Consider the following 18,478-nt stretch of genomic DNA (forward strand, 5'->3'; position numbering starts at 1 on the left):
CCGGGGCTCACCGCAGCGCTCCCCTCACGGCCGGGGCTCGGCCGGTCCCGGGGCTCACCGCAGCGCTCCCCTCACGGCCGGGGCTCGGCCGGTCCCGGGGCTCACCGCAGCGCTCCCCTCACGGCCGGGGCTCGGCCGGTCCCGGGGCTCACCGCAGCGCTCCCCTCACGGCCGGGCCGAGGGCTCCCCCTGCCGGAGGCGGCGGGAGCAGGCGGTCGGGGCCCGTCGCGGGCCGAGTTCCGCCTCCGGGCACAGCGGAGCTGCCGCCTGCGGGCCGGGGCTGCGGGGACAGCGTCACCTCCCGGGCACACACGGGGCACGGGAGGCCCCCGGCAGAGCGGCTGAAAGTACAACACGCCCTGTCCCGGGGAAGGCAGTGGCCTTTGCTACTGGTCTTTACACAGCGAATTGCACTGCTTAACTCAAATAAAAGCATAAACTCCGCCTTTTTTCTTGGTACAATTTATTGCGAATGTTGCAATGTCATGTAGTTTCAAACTAAGAGAAGAAATGATTCGATAGGTATGTAATATAATTAATTGGAAGACCCTTCCGTGACAATTATATATATATATATATCTCAAAGCCATTCAAATGAGAAAATGCAACCTTGAAAATGAAGTAGAGGATTTAGTCCTTGCTGAACCATACAAGTGTGTATTTAAATACTTTACACAAAGGAATTCTTGTGTACAGAAAAGTGACCGTGTTGATTATCTGATACAATCAAGTGCTTGTGAAATATAGTCTCTTACAGAAAGTATTCAATTTCCTTATGATTTAGTGATCTTCTTTCAGCTTGGAGTGCTCTCTTTCATATTCACAACTTGAAGCAGATAGTCCATCATCTAATAAAAGAAAAATATATTATTTATAGACCAGTCCTGAAAAAAGTAATTTACTAAGATAATAAACCTTCTGTAAGTTAATAAACCTAATAGATAACTGCTCTGTGCATTCACATAACAAACACATTCCTAATAATCTTTCCGAAACAGACCCCATTTGTCTTGGTTAGTGTAATAACCAACTGCCAAAGTAGGAGGAAAGCCATTCTCCCAAATAATTCTGTGTGCCATCTCATCTATATCCTGTCTCATTAGTGTGAAAAAGCCAACTAATAGAAACAATTTAAAGTTTATTTTCCAACTTAGTTTTGCACTTAGTCCAACTTGCAGGAGAGATTTGCATCCCCTTTAACTACATTAACTGTAATTTATTCACAGAATAAAGAGCAGGCAAGGTATTAACTGAAAACAAAATAACAGAGGTGCACCATCCTAAGCCAAACCCCAAGAAGTATTGGGCTCACCTCTTCCATTTTTTGACTATTTGTGTGTTACAGCCATTTCCCTCCTCTGAGTCCTTTAGAAAGAATTTTTTTCTTCTTAAGAAATGTACAGCCCAGTGTGAGCATCAGTGGTGATGCACTGGATGATTTGGGCTAATAAGAGAGACCCTGAATTGAGTTACCTGAGGTACTTATCTGTATTTACTTCTAGCTTTGGGGCTTCCTGATCTTGAATTTAAAATTCAAGTTTTAAATTTCATCAGCTACATTTGAAAGCATCCATGAAACAAAGTTCTCGGAGTCTGTCTGTTCCCAACACAGCCAGTTTTTGCTGTGTGCAGCAGGTGGAGCACAGGGCTGCAGGCAGGCTCCTCGTGGTTGGCATCTCTGTCAGTGCATGGGAATTACAGAAGCTGGCAGCAGGGTTCATTATTTACCTTCTTTTGGTCACATTTAGTATCTCAGTCCAACAGGCCACTGCACAGGGAACAGTAATCCGCTGCAAATCTGCTGTCTGGTTCCTCCTAGAAAAAGTTTCTGTTCCAAACTCACATGAACTACGCCTGGAAAAGTATTTCATGCCAAGGACAAATTTTCTGGATACACTGTGCCACCATCCTCAACTTCCTGTACCTGGTAATCCTCTCCTGTGCATGGACACCTTCCACAGCTGTGGTACAGCGGCACCTTACCCCAAGGTGTTGTCTAACCAAAGTCTGTGTATCTGAAACGCCTCCCATCCTGACAAATCTACACAATCAACCCCCAAAGGCCAGTTATGCGTTTGTACCACTATGCACATGAACGTCAAATTCCGTATATCAGAGTTCCACCTTTATAAATAAAGCCTCTTTTGTTCAAAATAACTTTAAAATTAAAAATAATTCTCATTATTTAAATGTTTAGGAAACTATTGCAGCCCTCAAAAGAGTAAAGCACATTCCTTTTGATCTTCATGTTTTCTTCATCTAGAAGGAAGATCTCAGAAATACCTTAAATTTCAGGTGCTTTCTTGAAGCCAAGAGGAAAACAGGACAGCATATCCTGTCTAGGCTGTGTATCACCAGATATTTGTGTCCAACAGCAGGAAAGTACATCTACAGCTACTTTCATTAGATTTTACTTCAGGGTAGAGACAAAGAAACTGTTGAATGATGGACATCAAAGGTTCTACGGCCAAATGAGGTTCTGCAAGTTGTCCTCTATCTTAGTCACAGGAAAAACATGAGCTTTTTTTACTAATCCTTGCAGAAATCTGTATACTTAAGGCAATAACCTCATTATTCCATAAGGATGTTCTATGTCTGACCACAGAAATGCGGATGTTAATTTACAGTGAAGGCACACACATATGGATATGATTCAGCTTACCGGAAGCAACTTCCAGCCTTCATAAGTAGGAATTATTGACAGATACTTTTAGAAGTCAGAACATTTCCCTCTTTACATTAAATAATGGAATTTGTTCATTTAATTTGATTACAAAGCTGCACACTGCAGAACTGAAGATGGAATAAATAGTTTCTCTTTTAGATAGTATTAATAATCAGTTGCTATGATGTATCACTATCATAAAGCTACAGCCAAAAAGAAACCTATGGGCAGCATTCGTATCACTGGTGTGAGAGACTTAAATCACAGCTTAATTTAAAGGGTGATTTTTTTACCCACATTCAAATAAAAGCCTAAGTATTCACTGATTAGATTGCACCAGGATTTCAGGAGGGAAACCAGGCTGAAGTTAGCCAAGGAATATTAATGACATCATATTGCAGTAGAATACAGGAAGTAAAAATTCTTCCCATTGATGTCTTTAAGGGGGCGTATTAATCTTTTTCTTCTATTTCATTGTCACCCAAAAGAATTCTGCAGCTTTATCACCATGACTATGCCTGAGGTATTATAAGGAAAGGAGTTTTCTTGTGGATACTGCGATTTACATTAGACCCCAATAACTTTCTGTAAAACCTCACTGTTATCCTTGCCTGTGTATTTTATAGGATTTCCCAAAATAATAGGGAATAATCTATTCCAAAATCTTGTCTTATGCAACAGCACTAGGAAGAACATTAACTTGAGGGATGAGGAGGGGCAGCTTATCAGTAGCCCCAGATTCCTTTAGCAAACCCAGGAATGACCACAGCAATAGCCAGCACCATGGGCTGGAGAAAAGGCAAAGGAAACAGGGACAAAGCTGGGACCAGAGAAAATTCTGCAGCCCTTTGGCTTTACTTAGCTCAAGGCAGAACATCCTGAATGGTGATGGAAGGGGGTGGTCAGTGTGATGTGGCTCCTCCTGCCCTCACACTTGTTTTTCACACTAGCTTGGCTTTACTGGGCAATATGTGCTGCTAATGTGATCACCTAAGCATAAAGAAAAGAAAAGAATGGTCCAACCAAGCAGCTTGAAGGGAACCCAGGCACTAAAATCTGCTGAATGCATGCTGTGTTTATGCCCACTAGCAAATGAAGTCATCAAAAATACAATTGGTGAGTGAGAATCATAATCAAGAGCAGAGTCTTACTGTACTGAATGTCTAATACATGAGATGTGTTTTTGCTGCTTTTCTCGACAATCCACCAGTTAGAGGAAGCTGATATGCTACTATACACCAAAAACTGGACACATGGAGTATCTTTACAGGTTTTATCTTACTTACATGCTTCCAACTGCTATTGTCATCTGTCTCCCAGGTGTTCCTGGTATACCAGGGGAGCCCTCCTTTTGAAAAGTGACCACTTTTATTTTCATTCCTTTCCAGCAGCCTTAGCAAATATTTTGAGATTTCTTCCCACTGCAGATACTCTTCCAGCTGCTTGATATTGTCAGGTAATGATGAAAATGGTGTCTTGTTTTCTTCTTCAAAACCATAAGGAAAATCTCCAGTGCTTTTTTTCCCCATTAAGTGTCCTGTAACAACAATTAAAGTAGCACAAAATTAACCAAAACGGGTAAAGATCTGGTTGTTCAAACATCAGCGGGACTTTGCTACTGACTGAGGGAAGGGAAGGGAAGGGAAGGGAAGGGAAGGGAAGGGAAGGGAAGGGAAGGGAAGGGAAGGGAAGGGGTTAGATAATGTCGAGTTGTAGCACTACTGGGAGCGAAGATTTTGTCAGTGTCACACAGTACTATTAATTTCTTCTGTCTCTTGTGTTACATTGTCAGAGAAAACGTGCCTGAGAAAGGGGCAGCGATTACCAAGTACTTTGTCTGGAGATAGAGAGAAGCTCTTGGTAAGATCTGCTGGAATAAAAGTGGACGGAGAAGCTGAGGTTTTAGACTTACCCTGCCTCGACACGGGACGCAGGAACCTGGCGTTCCAGTGCCTTTGTGGGAGTTAAACCGCACTTACCCACAGCCCAGTGGCTGCCGCGGGGGTAGATCTTGGTGAGCGCGGGGGTCCCGCCGGGCTGCAGGGGCGCCGCTCCGCCCTGCGCCGTCAGCAGCGCCAGCGCCAGCAGCGGCAGCGCCGCGGGCCGCCCGCCCCGCATCCTGCCCTGCTGCCGGTGCTGCCCGAGCCGCGCTCCGCTCCGGCTCCGCCAGGGCTCCGAAGCGCCGCCGCCGCCCATTTATCCGGAGCCGGACCCGGCGCGAGCGGAGCCCCCGCGCCTGACGCCTCCTCACGGGGCCGCTCCCGCCCCGCCGGCGCCCGCGGGGGGAGCTGAGGCGGTGCCGGCCCCGGGCGCTGCCCGGGGCGGGGGGGCCGCTCTCTCTCTCACTTCCCTTCGCAACACGGGCGCGTCCCACAAGTTCGCGCTCCCTCGCTCCGTTCGCCAGGAGTCAGTGCTGAGGGCGGCCCGGGGCCCCTCGGGGCGGTGCTGCCGGCAGCGCCCGGGCACCGGAGCTCCTCAGAGGGCGCCAACAGCCGCGCAGGGGCCGCTGAGGGGAGCCGGGAGCTGCAGGGGGCGACGTCACCCCCACCCTGCGGGACCGCACCGTGCGGGCTTCGGCTCGGCTGCACCTGGGGCAAAGGCTCCCGCTGTCCCTCGCTGGAAATGAAACTCCAGTGCAAAGAGCTTATTTTATTTTCCAGTATCACCTAAATTTCCTGTCACAAGTGACAGTAGAGTGGAAGCGCATTTACAGGACTTTCTGCTTTCCCTGCACAGGAACCCTGTGAACTTTGAAGCCCCTGAGGCACCTGGAACTGGCCAACTTTGTAGTACATGGATGAAAAGAATTCTAGCCTGAAGAGGCAGTGCAGGGAAAAGATAGAGGCAGCACATCCCTGGAAAGGCCCTGAAGTGGAACACAAAGTGGTTTCACTGAAGTGAGGGTGGGTGAGCAGTGGCTGGATACGAAGTCCTGATGTGCCGTTTGTCACCCAGGAGAACAGCAGGGACAAGATGAAGCCACGTGTAATGCGTGCAGTTTATGCGATGATTTTCTGTCTAGAGACCTATGTCAGGAGCTGGGATACACAGAGAGCAGAGCTGACTGTAAGGAACTTGCCAACTCCTCCAGCTAGCCCCACATGACTGGAACTGAACTATCCCTACTGGAAACTCACACGGATGTGAATTAACATAATTTCCAGGCAAACTCTTGTTTTGAAGTTCTCCTTTTGAAGTCAATCATGTATCCTGCTGTACTGAGCCAAATTGTTCCCTTGTTTAGTCACAGTTTGTTTCGTCTTCTTTTACTGATTAATGTGATTCATTCTTTTCTTTTGGTTATTAATTATGCATTCGTGCTTAATTCACAATAGTATTTTCATGCCTCAAGTTGCACTCAAGTTGCAGTGAAGCCTGCAGTACAGCTACCGACATGTGCTCTGTTCTGAGTGACAGCTGATCAAATAAAATATTGCCATCCAAAGAAACTTCTAATTGTTTGGGGCAATCAAGGCAGGAAATTGAAAAACTAAGGAAATTGTCCATTTCAGAAAACAAAACCAAAACCAAACAAACATGAATTCTTACTCAGTCCCAAATCTCTTGTACTGAAAATACCATGCAAACGAATAAACCTTTCTCGTATGTTGTATATGTACTATGCCTTTATTATTTATTTACTTGTTCATAAGGATTTATTCTAATTCTTAATTAATTACCCTTCTAAGGAAAATAGTAACTTCATTATATAGAGAAATAGTATTCTGCATCCCCCACAACAGAAAAGGAACCAGGTACAACCAAAGGATGTTGCAAACTCTGAGTGACTCAACTCACTCAAGACAATATTCCTCTTTAAGAAGAAGCCTGATAACATCAGTTTGTGTTTAAACATCAAGAAACAGCTCTCTCTGTTTTAAAATACCCTTCCCCTTTTAATATATCCCATGGCAAAGCAAAATGTTGCTGTGCTTCATGGCAGGAAAGCATTAATGGTTTTTAAATGCTATTACCATGATAACACTTTAATCTGCTTCCTTTACATTTTAGACAAGCATCATTGTTGTATCAACAACGCATATTTGATGGCTGTAAAAAGGGATAATTATAAGAATGGTGTGCCTTTCATCATTTTCTTTGTAGGGATCCTGGTGTTACACGCAGCCAGGAAGTATGTACAGAACAAACACTGGTGGAAGCCTATCTCCGACGTAATAACAGGCGTGATCACTGAGGAATACTCTGTAAATGTTGAAGATGCTGAATAGACTAATCTCCAGCATTTCCAACCTGCACTCAGGGCAGGTGTTCTGCAAATAACCTCAACATCGACTCAGTGCAGCAACAGTTCCCTGAAGAACTGAAGACATTTCTCAGAAAAGAGCTCCACAACTTTACCAAGGCTGAATAATATGAAATAGTAACATTTATTTAATAAGGCCCAGTGTAAGATAGTTGACACTGTGCTGCATTTTGGGAAGCCCTGGACAGCTGAAACTTAAGCACGGTATTGCTCACTGCACTTTTAACTTGTGCCAGGCTGCTGTGGCAGCCACAAGTTTGGGTTTATGATTTTTGCGGTGGAAAGGTTCAATAATTGGAGAATTCAAATGGGAAGCATTAATGGACATGCCTGTGGACCAGAACAGCCTACAGGGACCATCCAGCCCAACAGCCCGAGCCCTTCCAGGCTGCCCAGAAGCTCAAGGGCGTTGTCCAAGTGCCGCTGGAATGCTGAGCCTGGGGCATCCATCCTCTCCCGAGGGAGGCTGCTCCAGGTCTGAGCACCCTCTCAGTATGGAAATGCTTCCCAACATCCACTCTGATCCCCCCTGGCACGGCTATGAGCCACTCCTGTGACTAGATCCCAGTGTCACAATTGGCCAGCTGCAAAATGTCCAACTGCACTCTCCAAGTCAGAGCTGACTGTGCTCCCATTGGGGTAGGTGGACAGCATAAATCTGGATTTCAGCAACACCAAGAGAAAGAAAAAAATCTTTCTTCACATACACTATCTCCAAAAAACACATTCTTTTTTCTTAACTGGGATGATACACTTCCAGGAAGACTGCATTAATGATCCCAACATTATTCTGCCATGCCATTTATTATACTAAATTTTATTTCTATACAATTTGACACAAAATAAGTAATTTTTATAATACAGTTGGACATGAAAACCACTTAGTAGGACACAAAAGAAGTAATATTACTTGGAGAAATTCAGCAGTTGTCTGCTGAGCATGAGCTGTTACAACAGAAAAGGTGTCATTATTGTATAATAGAGTATTTTTGCAGAGGTAAGGGATTACAGAAGAAACAGAACTCCAGAGGAAAAAAGCATCATGCTGTTCCTTATCAAAACTACAAAAACAAAGCCAGCAAGGAAAACAAGTTCTGCTTTGCTGAAGGAGAAACACTGACATTTAAAGATAAGAGAAAAACACCAAATTTCATAAAAGACAGTTATCAGGTAAGTTTTTAAATGAAAAATCAATTTTATGTTTAACACTATTCAGGCGTTATATGATAGGAGAGAATAATACATTCTCCAAACTGGCATAAGAGCTCTGGTTTCCCTGTCTTGGCAATATCCCTGAAGTGCACTACTGTGCTATTCATTCAGTAATTTACAGTTATTAAAGCCCCAGAAAACCTTTTTGTTAGGTTAGTTTAAGAGCTAGAACACAAAAGGCAGATCGTCAACAGCCTGAACGCTAGCAACACACACAGTCCCTAAAAACCAGGGCTCTAAAAATCAGGCCATCTGGGCTTTTTTCCTTACCCCGTGAAGGAGCAAGTTTCAAATTCAGAGAAAAAGCTCTGAGTCCCCACTGCTCAGTACCAAGTCAGAGTGGAACTCCCCTTCCTGGCTGTTTTGGGCAGCTGCAACCAGCCAACTTAGGCATAAGTCTGACTAAACTCTTAGAACTTACTACCTGTTCAGAGACTCTGTGTCCTTACAAGCACTGATCCAAACAGTTTGTATGGTGGAGAAAAGAGGGCACTGACAGATTAAAAATAACCCCCAAAACAAACGGGAGGGCAAAAGTGGGTTCAGATGCAGCACCAGTCAGTCAAACCCACTGTGGCATGGCAAGAGAGCCCTTGGCTGCTCCAGCACCAAACCAGCATCAAACTGGCTGCTCCAGTCCTCCAAACCAGTGCCAGGCTACCTGAGAGCAGTCTGTAGAAGGTGGCAAATACATCATTTTGTAATTAGCCAGCAGCCAACAGCTTCACTCATTAGGTGTCGTTTATTTAGACAAGACAAAAGCTTGCACAGTTTTGTAACCATATACAGAAATGAAACCATCTGAAATATATTAGTTTTTTCCCCCTGAATATTTCCCTTTGTTCTTGTGTTTAGGATTCCCGCTTGAGCAGTACATATGCTCCCATCACTGCCAGGAGAGCATACTGCAAAGAAACACAGAACACAGACACGTTACAATTCCTCTCCACTGCACTCTGAAAGCACAAACTGCTCAAAAGGTGCCCTCTCAAACATCACACTTTGCACAATTACAGAGCTCTGGTCCTACAAAATTACAGGAAGATTTTAAAGTGATAAAATTCATCATAACCAGGAGTCACAACTGCATACGCTTAACTAACAAAATTCTAATAAATGACATGTTTTCAACTCCTTACAAACGACAAGTTCTACTGCCCAACAGTAAGCAAGGAAACCCAGCTCATCCTACGTTAGGTACCAAACCACAGACACAAATTTATTAACATGTCTGCTTAGAGGCAAGGTTCTTATTCTCTGTACTTGTTGTTTTAGCCATTCAAGAATTCAAAATATCAGTATACATACCTTAAATTTTGGGTAGTCATTCATTATTATAGTTACCATTCCTACATAGGGCAAAAACCTGTAATTGATAAAACAGGTGAATGTAAAATTAACCCTCAGATATTACATGGAAGTCTTTTAATGTTACTCAGTCTGGAATATTTCAGTGTGATCCCATGATTTACGCCTAATGCGGATCTGAATAGGAAGTAAAATTCATTTGTTTTCCTTAATCAAAGTTATCTGAGAAAATCTGAAGAGATTTCAGCTCAGCTGAAGGAGAAGGAGACAAAGTCAAAAGCTCAAACCTTCCATAAAATTCCTGTGGAAAGCCAAAACAATTTCCTAGAAATTCCCAGCAATTACAAGGAGAAGCTGGTTAATATTGTATTTTCAGGTGAACTATTTGATAAATGCCCTTTTTTCCCCCCACAGTCCACATCAGTGTGAGGACTATAAGAAGCAACTTTTCTAGGTTTTCTTTTAAATTACAATTCTATTTAAGAAATTTAAAAAATACATCAGATCTGGTTTGTATCAACAGCAGAACCGATTCAAGAGCTAATTTTTCTCTTTAACTACAAAGTACATTTTGCTTTACTTACCCTCTTGCTCTTCCAACAACATCTTTCTTCTCTAACCAGTTCTGACCTTCTTTGTACAAGCCTCTATCATCAACTTCGTTATTATCCCCTTTAGTCAGAAATTTGATGTTCCCATTTCCTCTAGAAGGCAATGAGGTGATAAACTAAATAACACTTAATTTAAAAATCTCAATTAACATCTACAAAGCAAATGAGGACGAAAAGTGCTACAAGATTAGATAACAATGTTTGCTTTCAGCCCTGCTTATTGAACAACCACCATTAAATCATAAACATTACAGACTTTACTGACTTTATCTATCAACAGATATTAACAAGAAACATTTTTTACAACACTCCTAGATTGTCAAGTGATGCAAGCAATTACACAACGGACATGAAAGCTGGAGGTGGCAAGCACTGATGCTGGCGAAAGGGACACTGTCCATCCAGGCACTAAACTTCCTCAAAAAAACCCTGTGTGTTTATCAGCATCTTCGACAGAACATAAATTCAAATAAAGTTCTTAAGTTTACAGTCTCCAAATGAATTTTGCTTAAATATTGATATCAAGAAATGAGGAATTCTCATAATGACAAATTAGGTAATAAAAAAAATTAAATAGGCGATTCTTGGAAATTTTAAGAAAGCATGGAAGAACAGATATTACTCAAGAAATAAACACCTTCAGTTCATGGAGCAAATATGCCAATGCTTGCCACCTCCAGCTTAGCTTTTCACTGTGCAGAACTGGGAGCAGAACTGTGGTTTGGAAGGAACTGTTTAGCAGGGTAGGCATCTGCAATCAAGGCCAAACCAAGCCCTTGCCATGCTGCTTTTCAGCAAGAATTGCCATGGGCAGTGTGGCCAAGAGACACAAGAATAAGAAGAGTCTCTTCTTTATCCTGAATCAAATTTGGAAAACTTCAGTTAGCAAAGCTCACACACTCAGTCAGGCTGCACCCTGATTCTGAATCTCCACCTTTCATCAAAAATTTGCTCTTACAACCAAAATCCCAACCGTACAAGCATCAGCATAGAAGTGGATTCTGCTCCCATGCACATTCCTGCCGCCAAGATTCCTCCTGGGCACAGCTCTACCTGCTCCAACCCTGAGCAGCTTCGCTGAGGGAAAGGTCTCAGACCCTCACGAAGTGTGACACAGAACTGGGGACAGAATCACATCCTACAGCTGAGCTTTCTCTCACTGCTTATCCTCAGTTGCCTTTCTCACACACTAAACCACAATTAAACTGACACTGAAAGCCATGGGGAAGGAAAGGAGCTTTACAAACAAAAAACACCAAGTTGCATTACTTTTCATGTACTTTGATAACTCTGTGCACTATTGGAATGTCTCTGCCTTCAACTTTAAAAACAACTATTTCACCAGCTCTGATTGGGTCATCATGGAAATTTGTTAGGAACAGCAGGTCTCCCCTGTGAAAAGCTGGCTCCATGCTGCCACTACAAACAACAAGAAAGAGAGAGTTTGTTGGCATAAATGAAAGAAGCACCATGAAATCAAAGAACATTTAATTCTTACAGATACACCCACAACTTTAACACAGATCTGTAGCTTCACCCGTTCAGTAACACTGCTCAGACCTTCAACAGAACCCAAATCCCAGAAAGCAATCTGCAGGAGTTTACCCATTAAGTGAGAGAACTTGGATTTTAAAAGGTCTGACACATTTACTGCTCCTACAAACCTCACTGGGAACTGGGCCCATGGCTACTGACAGTGCGACTTCTGCCAGAGCCCAAACACAGCAAGAAGAAAGGCAGTGTGTGAGTCCTTCTTTAAATAGGTGACATTTCAAATTCCAGCTGTATCCAAGGGGAAGGGGGAGGAGACAAAAGGCAGAACAAGACCTGGACTTGAAGCAGAAAGCCTTTCCATCGACTCACCTGAGCACCACAACAATGGGGCTCTCACTGCCAGTCACCACGATCAGCCCTTTCCAGATCATTAGGGCAGAAGACACAATCATAGCAAAATTTAAGACTTGGTAATATAGCTGCATGAAACAAGAAAATTGGTTTTTAAAGGTACTGTATTGTATTTAGAAGCACAACATAGAACTTTAACTCAAGTGCACCACAAATTTTAGGCTTTTATGCTGAAATCCTATTCCAACACAAGTCTGGTAGCACAGGTTGCCGTACCAGAATCCACCAAACTGCAGCATAAAGCTGGAATCCTCTGTGTGCCTTAGTCTTGGGTTAATCCACTTCTGTGTGTCAGCGACAGACGCAAACACTCTGATAAAGGCTTATAAAGCTGGGGAAGCGACCTGGCAAACGATCAGAGCTGGTTCGGTCACACGGCCCTGCCTCCCTCCCGAGCTCGGAAATATCCCCGGGGGACGTGTGGAACACCGGACTATCAGCAGAGGCTGACTTTCTGGGAGAGACTTTTGCTTAAAAAGAGGAGCTGGAGGAGACGAGAGACGACAAAAGATCATTTCCTGCTACTGTCATACTGAAATTTCTTATCTAGAAAATCACTGATTTGACCTTCTGCCCCCAAATGCTCCTGCTCCGCCAGCCCTTCCAGCAGCGGATGCGCTTTAACCACACGCCTTCATTTTTTGTTCCTTTTCTCGGCAGCACACGGGGACAGCGGTGGGAAGGACCCTGCAAGCTGGCGTTTGAAAGCCGCCGCTCCCGGTGCGGGCTGAGGGCCGCGAGCGCAGCGCCGGTACCTGCCGCTTGTTCATGCGCCGCAGGTCCCCGAACAGATCCATCGCGGCCCCGCCGCGGAGCCCGCCGCCCTGCGCCTCCACAGCGCCCGGCGCCCTGCCAGCGGGGACAGCGGGACCCGCGCTGCTCTCTGGGATCGGTAGTCTTCTTCCTCTCCCGCCCTGCTGACGAACAGGGGGCCTCCGCGATCAGGTGAACCATAACTCCCAGACGCACCGCGGCGAAAGGTCCTGATGACGAGGCCCTTGCTTCTCGCCTGTGGAGGTGCCTGAGCGGCTGGCTGTACCGAGGGACCGTCGGTGAACGCTCAGATCCCTCGGTTCGGCGGGAAGAGCCGCGCCCGCCCGAGAAGCATCGGGACGGCCGCCCCGCTCTCCCGGGCGCGGAGAGTCGGGTCAGGCGACTGCCGCGGGCACCCCGGGGCCGCCGCTGCGTGTGCGCGGCTCATTGGCGGGAAGGGGAGGGCGCGCGGGGGGGGGGGGCAGCCGGCGGGGCGCGCGCTCCGTGAGGGGGGCGCTGTGAGGGGCGGGCGGCGGCGGCCAGCAGGGGGCGCTGTGCCGAGCGCGGGAACGGCGTGAGGGGCCGCGCCGGCGGAGGGGTGCGGAGGCGCCGAGGGGCATCGCAGTGTCCTCCTCAGCACCTGTGAGCGGAAAAATTTCATAATTTCAGCAGCTAGCGGTGACCTCAGCGTTTGCTCAGGGACCGCGACACGGCCCCGAGCAGAGAAGAGCACAGAGGCCCGGAAAAGCCGCAGCCGTGTGTGGCAGACCCTCGGTGTCCTCCGCGGGCCTGGCGGCCGGCAGGGATGGGCCGGGGCTGTTCAGTGTGCCTGAACCCCCAGCAGCACAGGCAGACTTCACACCCGTTTCCAGTTTGTCACTGAATGGTTGCATGAGCCTGAAGCAGCAAACAGCCACATAGATACAAGTCACAGCCCAGAGCCTAATTTCCTGGGAATTAAATGGGCCAAACCGAGTCAGGCATTCACCAAGTTTAAAATTACCCCCTGAAGACTGAGAATGGAAGAACAGAGAACACATGGAAATGCTACTTAGATAAATGGAAACAAACCGTCTGACCAGAGCAGTGTTTTTGTAATTTGCTAGAAATACATCACTACTTTAATGTTGGTAAACGGATGAAACAGACTAGGACTGACTAAGAGAGGCAGAACTGACATTAGAGCACAGGGAAAGGCGTGATGCTCTCAGGAATGATCAGAAATGGCAAATTGGAAAGAAAGCTCCAAGGACACCAGGTAGGCACCAGGATCTAGATGAGATCCTTCACCTCATCTAATTATTCTTCCAGTGACAACAGTATTCTTTTACTTACTACACTGGAGTTCCTCTAAGTTTATGTCATTTCAGGTTAGTTCTCTGCTATCCTTTAAATACTCAGAGAAAAGCATCTGCCACTATACCCCTTGAGCAGATGCAATATTCAGAAGTAATTACTTAGAGAGAAGGAAAATAGACAAGAGCAGACTCAAAGGTGGTGAAAAGATTCTGACTTTTCTTTGTGCAATTAAGAGTTTAATTAAAAATGTGTGTAACAAAGTTATATCTTCTGTACAAGTGGGCTCTGCCCACTGAAATGTTGTGCTGACTCTTGCCCAGCAAAAGGTTTTCTGCAATTCCCTGAGTAGGTTTTCCATACCATACTATTTGGACAGGTTTTTTTTGGTTTTTTTTTAGTAGAGTTTTTTGCCTTTGTGTACAAATCTGCTTGCCTTTATTTTTATTAAAAAAAAAGCAAGAAAACAGAGATTAAAAATGGTGATTGGGACAAATTTGATACAGGCTGTACAATCCACATAAAGGGAGACTAACAAACCTCAGTGTCTAAAAACCTCATTGAACATACCAGTAATTTAGTGAGTTAGTGGTTCAGACCACTAATTCATAGCAATTCGAAACAATTTGACAAAAACGTCTTTGTTAAATTTGCTTTGCTATTGGAAGGAAATCTCTGTCATTTCTTGTGGTTATAGCTGTACATTCCACTTTAGCTATTAATTCATTATATTAATGCTGGGTACCATATGTGCATCAATACGAAAAAAAAGCCACAAGAAACCAGCTTTTGTTCCAAAACACTGTGTATCACACCCAAATTTCTCCTAACATACAATAGATTTAATCCTTACTTTGTATTTAATTATATATTTGCACTTAACAGTAAATATTTGACACTTTTCTATTACCTGGTCACACAAGGAATGGCTGAACATAAATGGATGAATTTTCATCCTAAACTAGAGTTGCAATACTGCCACTCACAGAACAAAGACAAATGACTGTCATAGAAGAATAATCTCTGAGTGTTATTTTTGGGTAGTGCTTTATTCATCAAACAGGCAGAAAATTGTTCTTTGCCTATTGTGAAGCAGGGATATCATTTTTGGAGGCAAAAGACAAGCCACTCAGCAGTGGAGATGGCAGCAGCTGAGAGAATGTAAATGACAAAGTTCAGTGTTAGAACAATTCCTTGCAGTCATTCCTGATAGAGAGGATTAAAAGTGGAAATCGATGTGGTAAAATCTAGTTCTGTAACAAGCAGAGGGAAGAAGCAGAGTTAGTGTATGGAGAATTTAGAAAAGTGAGAAGGCAGCTTTGTGTTGAGACCTGGGAGGATTGAAGCTGCTTATGTTTTTGTTCACATTGAGGGGACTTTCTTTTGTCCGAGGCATGAACCCTCACTTAATTCTGAGAATGCAGTTCCTTTGCCTGTTGGTTTGATTGTGCTTGGTGTTTGATAGCTCAGAAGACACTTGGACTCCTTCATTGTTTGTGGTGAGGCAAGAGAAACATATTGGGAAGTTGCTTTTCTTCCTTTTCCAGAGATGCTGGGACTCACCCACACCTCTCTTGGTGGCTTTGTTCTTTTACCATCTGCATGATTTTGAGTATTAAAGGTTAAATGTGTTTTGAAATCTTTCCCTGCGCTGGATGTTTGACTTCAATATTTGTACAGTAGATCTTCTGGAGCTCTGCAGCTAGAAAATCATGCTAGTTTTTTAGTACACAGAAAATGTAGCTCTTGACATTCTGGCAGATTTGCCAGACCTTTGCACACTGCCAGGCATTAGTACTACCCGTATATATAATATTGAATGACAGGTCTTTGTTTTCCAGGGGACTGGCCATGGGCATAGAACTCACCCCTCTTCTGGATACTTTTAATACTTGTGTTTCATTGCAGTTTTGTAACAATAGAAAGACTATTTGCTCCCTGCATGTCCATGGATGCACACCCAGTTTGGATGCCACTGCCTGGGAGCATGCGTGGCTTTTGTCTTGTGTCACTCCTGTCCTGAGTCTTGTCATATACTTTGGGAGCTGGCAAGGACTCACTCACAGGTACTGTTTGCAACCCCAGTGTCACTTTCTAAGGGTTTGAGTAAACATTTTGAGTCTGCCCTGTGACCCAGTGTCTGCAGAGCTAATTGGATTTCAGCTGAGTGGATCTGCTTCAGGGAATAGTTTATTTGTGAAAATAATTTCTTTTGCTTGGGAAGAAGGGTAAGGGGAGGGAGGGATCCAGCTATCTGAACATTCAATGAATTTAGCAAATAATGTTCTCTTTTTCTTCCCCTTCTCCATTGGAACAGGGAAAAAAAAATCAGAAACAATCACTAAATCAGGAAATATTGTTGTGCTTGACCTGCAATATTGGTCTGGCCTGCGGAGGTATGGCACTGTCAGCCAAGTGCTGCCAAGTGACCCGGGGAGAGCAATGCTGATAATGCACTGCATCCATATCCCCACCATCACATTAGAGCCATTGAATACAAAGTAGCACAATTTGAGAACAGAAAATAAATGAACTGCATAAAGTCTTTTGCCAAATCATATAAGGGGACATATCTGAGGAGGGTACTATGTGCAGCTTATGTGGCTAATAGTCACATTACTGTTTCAAATACATTTCTTCCTTCAAAATAGAATCCTGGGGCTCAGAGAAAAGAGCTGTAGTGCCTCCAGTTAATTTTTCAGGTAAATCTGGGTCATTCCCAGTGCAGTGCCTCACTGCGATGCCCTCAAATTGGCCATTTGGTCCTCAATGAGGAAAGGTCTTTTTTTTCCAACTAGGAAAGAAATAACATCAAAACCAGGTTTTGTACGGTCACTGTTGAGGAGCAAATCCATTTTTTTTTTTTCAAAGTGAGAAAGTGCCCAGGGATGAGCTGGGAAGTGGCTCCTCCTTTCGTGCTTCTGTGTCCACATCCACTCCTGGCTGCAGAATCTACTTTGTACACAGCGCCCGGGGATGTAGGTCAGGAACGCTTGTGCCTTCCATGGGTTCTGTACTTATTTCTTTTGTCAGTCCATTCCCCACTGTTCCCAGTCACCCTTCACAGAGCCTGGGCAGATAACCTTTGAGTAATAATCTGAAATTCAAATACAAATAATTGACTACTGAACTTCCCTAATATTTGAGAAAGGTTTTAAACTAAAACAGGTTCTTCTGTGTGCTGTTATTGGCCTGGCAGCTGTGTGTGTACGCTAAGTGTACTGAGAAAGGTAATATTAATAGAATGAAAAGGTCGGAGTTTTATAAAAATCCTTTTAAAAGTAAATAGGCTTGCTAAACTGAATTCCCCACAGGTAGACAGAGGTTAAGAACTGAGAACATTTGGGCCTTTGGTAGGTCAAGTTGTGCATCTGTAAACGCCCTTCAGAAATACAAACAGCAGACAAGTGTAGCGAAGTACAGAGGTTGTGGCCAGCCAGATTTAGCTCTGGCTGTACCTCCAGGCAAACAGGCCAAGGCTCAACAGCTCCTGAGGGAGGTATCTGGGGGCATTGTGAGGGTGGGCACAGCACACCTGTGTCATGCCCAGGCGCCCCAGGGACAAGGGAGGCAGATGCACACGGTAGTCACTGCCCACATGCCCTAATATTAGCAGGTGAAAAAACAGGTTTATTGCAGCTGTGTTGGCAGGTGGACCCGGGCGTTGGTGCAGTGCTGGTTGGGCAGTTTGCAGCTGGATATTTGGGCAGAGGCCTTGGTGCGCTCCCTGCCTCCTTGAAGAGATGGGATGGAATGGGAAGGCACACAACAGGAGGAGATACATAGCCTTAGTTTCTGTTGCAATTTGAGGTTGCACTGTTAAGCACCTTTGTTTCCAACCACAAGAGTGGCTGCAAAATGGTGGAGTCCACATGATCACTTTCTTGACTCTCAGAGAGGTTTTATGAGGTTTAATCCATTACTCAATCCTCACAGGGAAGGGGTAAAAAAGAGTATGTCATCACTGACTGTTAGTCTCACATTGTTAATTAAAAGCAAACAACTCAAATGTCAGAGTTGTTTGGACAAAAATAAGTTTAAACATTTTTTCTATAGTTTACAAGAGGAAATCATTCCTTTAGGTATGCCTACTGATATTTGTGCTTTTTCACCATATCTCACGTTGCTTTAAAACCTTCTGTTCGCCTCCTGCTTTTCAGGACATCGTCCTCCTGTTAAGGAGATATGTCAGCTCTGACGCAGAAATGTGGCTGGAGCTTGTGGGGCAGTTCAAGACCCTCTGTCCCTTAAACCTTTCAAGAGATTACTGGCAGGAGAGTTAAATTGTTCTGCCAGCTAGACCTGAAGAGAGCCCACTGCCAAGCAGCTGGGCTGCACTCCTTGGCTGTGCAGGAGCTCCTCTGGGGACATGAGTGGCAGTGTGACACCCCGGCACCACGATGCCATTTGCATCATCAGGTTACTTGCAGGTGTAAGACAATGAAAAGGGAAAATAAAGAAAAG

At 44.7% G+C, this 18,478-nt stretch overlaps 2 protein-coding genes and 1 long non-coding RNA gene across 5 annotated transcripts; 1 reads left to right on the forward strand and 2 right to left on the reverse strand.

Moving 5' to 3' along the window:
• Nucleotides 1–452: 452 nt before the first annotated feature.
• On the reverse strand, nt 453–8,766 carry GRP (gastrin releasing peptide). Of its 2 annotated transcripts, none has more exons than XM_054002831.1 (3): nt 4,645–8,766; nt 3,952–4,202; nt 453–848 (listed from the first exon to the last, which is right to left on the reverse strand). In XM_054002831.1, exons 1-3 carry the CDS (start codon nt 4,859–4,861, stop codon nt 795–797), a joined length of 522 nt encoding a protein of 173 aa, XP_053858806.1. In that variant the 5' UTR covers nt 4,862–8,766; the 3' UTR covers nt 453–794. The 2 variants fall into 2 exon arrangements, with proteins under 2 accessions (XP_053858806.1, XP_053858807.1); XM_054002832.1 differs by lacking the exon at nt 453–848 and adding an exon at nt 3,515–3,655.
• Nucleotides 8,767–8,864: 98 nt separating this feature from the next.
• On the reverse strand, nt 8,865–13,095 carry SEC11C (SEC11 homolog C, signal peptidase complex subunit). Of its 2 annotated transcripts, none has more exons than XM_054002828.1 (6): nt 12,721–13,095; nt 11,924–12,033; nt 11,330–11,479; nt 10,034–10,153; nt 9,450–9,507; nt 8,865–9,046 (listed from the first exon to the last, which is right to left on the reverse strand). In XM_054002828.1, exons 1-6 carry the CDS (start codon nt 12,760–12,762, stop codon nt 8,993–8,995), a joined length of 534 nt encoding a protein of 177 aa, XP_053858803.1. In that variant the 5' UTR covers nt 12,763–13,095; the 3' UTR covers nt 8,865–8,992. The 2 variants fall into 2 exon arrangements, with proteins under 2 accessions (XP_053858803.1, XP_053858805.1); XM_054002830.1 differs by lacking the exon at nt 12,721–13,095 and adding an exon at nt 12,182–12,678.
• A 462-nt stretch (nt 13,096–13,557) lies between these two features.
• On the forward strand, nt 13,558–18,445 carry LOC128822017 (uncharacterized). Its single transcript, XR_008441318.1, has 3 exons — nt 13,558–13,976; nt 15,923–16,080; nt 18,175–18,445. It is a non-coding gene; the product is annotated as an uncharacterized LOC128822017 (long non-coding RNA).
• The last annotated feature ends 33 nt before the right edge of the window (nt 18,446–18,478 follow it).

Source organism: Vidua macroura, chromosome Z (assembly GCF_024509145.1).
Source record: "Vidua macroura isolate BioBank_ID:100142 chromosome Z, ASM2450914v1, whole genome shotgun sequence".
NCBI lineage: Eukaryota > Metazoa > Chordata > Aves > Passeriformes > Viduidae > Vidua > Vidua macroura.

Coding starts and splice junctions, on each gene's coding strand:
- GRP (XM_054002831.1), bottom strand. CDS start 4,861: ATGGGCGGCGGCGGCGCTTCGGAGCCCTGGCGGAGCCGGAGCGGAGCG. Junction 4,203..4,644: donor CGGCAGCCACTGGGCTGTGG/GTAAGTGCGGTT, acceptor TTGTTGTTACAG/GACACTTAATGGGGAAAAAA. Junction 849..3,951: donor ACAATAGCAGTTGGAAGCAT/GTAAGTAAGATA, acceptor TTCTTTTATTAG/ATGATGGACTATCTGCTTCA.
- SEC11C (XM_054002828.1), bottom strand. CDS start 12,762: ATGGATCTGTTCGGGGACCTGCGGCGCATGAACAAGCGGCAG. Junction 11,480..11,923: donor CCCATTGTTGTGGTGCTCAG/GTGAGTCGATGG, acceptor TGTTGTTTGTAG/TGGCAGCATGGAGCCAGCTT. Junction 9,047..9,449: donor ATGACTACCCAAAATTTAAG/GTATGTATACTG, acceptor GTTTCTTTGCAG/TATGCTCTCCTGGCAGTGAT.